The sequence below is a fragment of the Malurus melanocephalus genome, unplaced genomic scaffold (assembly GCF_030028575.1).
Source record: "Malurus melanocephalus ecotype Western Australia unplaced genomic scaffold, MMel_1.1 scaffold_790, whole genome shotgun sequence".
In the NCBI taxonomy this organism is placed as follows: Eukaryota; Metazoa; Chordata; class Aves; order Passeriformes; family Maluridae; genus Malurus; species Malurus melanocephalus.
Genome location: NW_026624022.1, coordinates 90,749 through 95,688, shown reverse-complemented (window position 1 = coordinate 95,688; position 4,940 = coordinate 90,749). Strand labels below are relative to the sequence as shown.

The window sequence follows — 4,940 nt, the reverse complement described above, 5'->3', positions numbered from 1 at the left end:
GATGGAGTACATGTCCTCGGGCAGCTCTGTCTCAGCCAGCTCCGTGCCAAAACACTGCAGCATCTGGGCAATCTCCTTCACYGTCAGGGCAAAGCTCTCGATGGCCTGGGGGACACAGGGGCCATTCAGTCCCACAGCTCAGCAGCAGTGGGTGAAGAGCTGGGGTTGATGTGCGAGGGCAGCCCAGCAGAGAGCTCTGAGAGAGGCTGGGCAGTGTCCAGGCACAGAGTGGACATCCCATCCCACATCTGGCTGGACAGCTTCAGTGCAGACTGAGTGACAACAGGATGGCACTGGGCACAGACACCTCATGCTCTGCTGCTCTTGCACGCTCTGTTCCCACCACACACTGGAGATCTTCAGCAGAAACCACCACAAGATCCACCTCACATATTCCTGTAATTCTTCTATTATTCTTCTCATCTGCTTAACCCACACTAGGAACCACCTGCAGTAGTGAGGTTTTASAGCTGTRTTTGGCTTCTTGGACAGATCTTTCRYAGCAGTTTCAAAGGGAGCTGGAGGGAGTCAATCACCAAGCTGCAAACCCACAAACCCACCCTAAGGCTCCTCTGCAGCTCTGACCCAGGAGGTGCAGTTGGCTCCAGGGGTTACTTTCAGCCACCAGTGCTCCATTTCTGACTGAGACCCTTCCTCAGCRATCCCCACACCCCCAGAACCCATGCCCAGCCCTACTCACGGTCCTGAAGATGACCCACTCGCTGTGGCAGTACTCCAGYGTGCCCCCCAGCTCCGGGGTCAGCTGCTGCTCATCGATGTAGGTCAGCAGGTCACTCACCGAGCTCAGCATCACAACCTGCACACAGGGCACTGCTGTTAGCTGGGATCACATCCAGACACACACCAAACACACACATCACCCAGCCAGACACACACCCAGCACACACATCACCCAGCAAACACACACCAAACACACACATCACCCAGCCAGACACACACCAAACACACACATCACCCAGCCAGACACACACCAAACACACACATCACCCAGCCAGACACACACCCAGCACACACATCACCCAGCCTGACACACACATCACCCAGCCAGACACACACCCAGCACACACATCACCCAGCCTGACACACACATCACCCAGCCTGACACACACATCACCCAGCCAGACACACACATCACCCAGCCAGACACACACATCACCCAGCCAGACACACACCGAGCATACAGATCTTTTAGGGACCTAAAAACTGAGTTTTCTCTAAATATTCTCCTGCATCAGGGCTTTCTTCTTATGTGTATGGCTTAGCACAGCTTTTATTTGGTGTATCTGACCACTCCAACAAGCCACCCCTGATCTCTTTCTTTCCTAAATGCAGAGCACAGTGAGATGCTGCAGAACAGGGCTGCAAGCAAAAGTGATGCAGTTTAAGCAAGGGATGATCAGTAAACTGGAAGAACACACCCATTTTAATAAGTTATCAAGCATAGACCAATTTMATATAAATATATACTCATGATTTCTTGTGTGCCTTGATCTGCCATAGGACGTGTCAGGAATGTTCAAAGTTGTACAAAGAACAGCCATTTTAGAGTGAAAAATGTAAAGTTGTGAAAGCCATGCTGTTTGCTAAAGGAAAGCATTAAGCATTAATTTGTTTTCTGTGTTTGTAATAGCATCAACCTTAGATTATATAAAATTTACTTCTCTTAATTATTCTCATATCCTAGAATCCAGGTGGTTTTAGAAGTCTGGAAATTTTGAACTGAGAATATAAGCTCATTTCAGTTGCTATTCTAGGAATAGATACCAACATTATGTTGGTATGGAGTCTACACTTGCATGAATATGGGTGGAATTCATAGCAAAAGCTCCACTGGACATGTCTTTTGACTTTTCAGACATTMAACAATTTCCTGGCTACTCTTCACATGGAATGGTTTGGGTTGGAAGGGGATTATGAAGTTTCCAGTCCCTCTTCCATGGGCAGGGACACTTTCCACTGTCCCAGGGTGCTCCAGCCTGGCCTTGGACAYYKCCAGGGATCCAGGGRCAGCCACAGCTTYTCTGGGCMCCCTGTGCCAGGGCTGCCAYCMGCACAGGGAAGGTTTCCTTCCTAATATCTAATCTATATCTACCCTTTTTCAATGAAAAGCCATTCCCTGTGTCCTGTCCCTCCATCCCTTGTCCCCMRKYCCYYYYCMRSYYYYCYKGRRSCCCYYYMRGSYCCMAAARGGGSYYYKRRSYYYYCCYKGRWYCYTYYCCTYCCCMRRWKRRSCCCCCCAGCTCTCCCAGAGGGGCTCCAGAGGGGCTCCAGCCCTGCAGCAGCTCCGTGTCCCCTCTGGACATTCTCCAGTGGCTCCATGTCCTCGTTCTCTGGGGACAGCAGGAGTGGGACAGTGCCAGCCCTGAGCTGCAGGGCACAGCAGCCTCTCMCACCTCGTACCGGTAACTTGAGCAGGAAATCCTCCTGGCTGAAGCGAAAGCCAATGTCAGTGAAGGTGCGCTGGAAAAAGCCCGTGGGACGCAGAACCATCACCAAGTGCAGGTTCCCTGGGAAGGAGGCCTGCAAGAAACACAGAGCACATTCACCTGAGGACAGGGCAGCTCCAACAACAGCTCCCAAAAGCACAGGGGTTTTCTTTTTCTGATTGCTCCTGAAAGGATTTTCTTAWTTCTAAAMCRGGGAGGGAGACACTGTGAGAGGTTYAGAGCTGTGGGACAGAACTGTGGTGGGATTGTCCAGCCCCATTTGCCTTTGGAGCAGGCAGAAGTGCAGCCCTGCCCCTTGGAAAAAACTGAAAACTCCAATAATACATACACTGTTCATCATTATAACTTGGAGAGAGAAATTATAACTTAGCAGGAACAGAGGGCTGGAACATTGAGAGGAATGACAGATTGAGGAAGCAGAATTTATTGCCAAACTTGCTAATCATGCCATAACTGCATCAAGCACACTCATCTTGCCCTTGGTAATTACCAGGCAACATTTAATTTGTGGCAAGAATTTGGAATTTCCTGTCTACACTGCTGGAGCCTYTTTTCAAGCATATGGTTGGCAGGTGCATTTTAAAATAGAACTGTGAAAAGGGTGCTTGAGAATGAAAAAGAATTTTCAAGAAAGTAGGAGTTTCATCATTAAATTATGGATAAGTGCGTTATGCAAAGACTTGWGTTAATTAAGACATGATTTGCTCTGAGATCCTGCCAGGCCAGGTTACATTTCTCCATATATTCCTCCTTGTATTATCCTCCTCCATGAAACATAATAATATCTATACCAAGGGTGAGAGTAATGAACATGTTTGGGTATTTGGCACTTCAGGGCACTTCACCTGTGCCTTCAAACCCAAGATCACTCCCATGAACATGCATTGGTGTTGTTTAAAACAGGCCTGAGTTACACTTGAGATCTCACAGCCATGAACTGCACTGTCACTCATTTTCTCTGTTTTCTGGGGTAGGAAGGGGCAGGTTGTGGCTTCCAGTGACTTTTAGGATCATAGAAACCACATAAATCCAATATATTGATCTGCCGTTATTTTAAGTAGGAGCAGGAAAAAAAAAATACAATTGTTGTGAATGAAATGACAAACTCATAACYTTTGGAAGTGAACAGGAGCGGTGCCAGGGACAAAGATGTGGCATTGGAAACAAGAGCAAACCATTAAATAACAGAGAGTTGTGCTGGCTSCAGGCCCTGGGYGCTGTGCTSGTGCTGCACACAACGTGGGCAGCAGGAAACCCCCAAAATGTGCTCTCTTTGGGGACACAGGGATGGCAGAGAGCCCAGGACACAGCCCCCATCCCCATCACACCACAGACAGGACAAAGGGGTGCCCCTTTGGCCATGGAGCCCCTAGCCCCTGCTGCTCTGAGATAAGGTGTACCCAGGGAAATGTGGGCTCAGCTCCCTGCCCCAAAACCTGCTTTTTCAGCTCCAAAGGGAACTCAACTCCCTGCAAAGTGACCCAGGCAGCCCTCACACAACAAATAACACAGGCAGCCCATGCCCTGTGCCCTCACAGAGACAGGGAAAGGAGGGAATGGTAGAAAAAAACTCCATAGAACAACAATTCCTCAATATAACATTGCTGAAGGGACTGTATCTGTTTTAATCGTCGTTACAATTTTAGTTTTTCTCAGGGCTGAAGTGTAGATAAGTTTCCAGAAAACTGAACTTTAATGATACTGAAGGTACTGCTGCTGCAAAAAAAACAAAAAAAACTTTCCCTCAATATATTAAAGAAAGCAAAGACAAAAGAGTTCTTAATCTTGCCTTATGCTTTATCTTACCATTTGTAAGACTAAAAAGAATCCTGTGCATTTGATAAACCTGAGGTTATGTAACAAAGACCAAAAGAACCYTCTAAAGCCTTTGCCCTCTGCAGCACACCGGGAAAAGCAGAAAAGTACCAGCACAATTCACCAAATCAGGCAATTGGCACCATTTCATCACTGTGAACTGTCTCACTGAGCACAGCTCCTGCTCACAGCATCCCTCCCCTTCCCAGGACACACTGAGACACCTTAAGGCCAGTTCAGCAACTTTTTCAAATGCACACTKAACTATAACCACACAGAGAGCCCTGATTTAATCAATACAGGCGAACTGGGCTAATAAAGCACAAGAAAGGACATGCATTGAAAGCATCACAATTATTGCCTCATTACTGGATATCTCATTTGGACACATTCAGTGCCATTTTTTTACCCCCAATTTTAGGAACTCAGTTTTCAGAGGTTATTCTTCTCTGCAGTACACTGGGGCATCCATGAGGTTGGTAATCAATAAATATTTTTTTAAAAGTACTATTTGCCAGTAAGTTTGTTTCTGAGCACTGCAGACTGAGGCCTGGAGTCCTTATACATGTTAATTAAGTTAATGACTTTCTGCTGCCCCTTAAAGGAAAACTCGTGCAACAAAATGCCAGGTACTGCTAATTTGAGCCTTTAACCTCC

The 4,940-nt window shown here is 47.3% G+C and overlaps 1 protein-coding gene across 1 annotated transcript in view; it reads right to left on the bottom strand.

Annotated features, from left to right (window-relative positions):
* MCF2 (MCF.2 cell line derived transforming sequence) overlaps positions 1-4,940 on the bottom strand; it is a 41,305-nt gene that overhangs the window by 27,096 nt on the left and 9,269 nt on the right. The window contains exons 4-6 of the mRNA XM_057385115.1: positions 2,422-2,541; positions 701-817; positions 2-105 (exon numbers count right to left, since the gene is read on the bottom strand). Coding sequence (XP_057241098.1) covers positions 2-105; positions 701-817; positions 2,422-2,541 — 341 coding nt within the window. The remainder of the gene's footprint in view (position 1; positions 106-700; positions 818-2,421; positions 2,542-4,940) is intronic.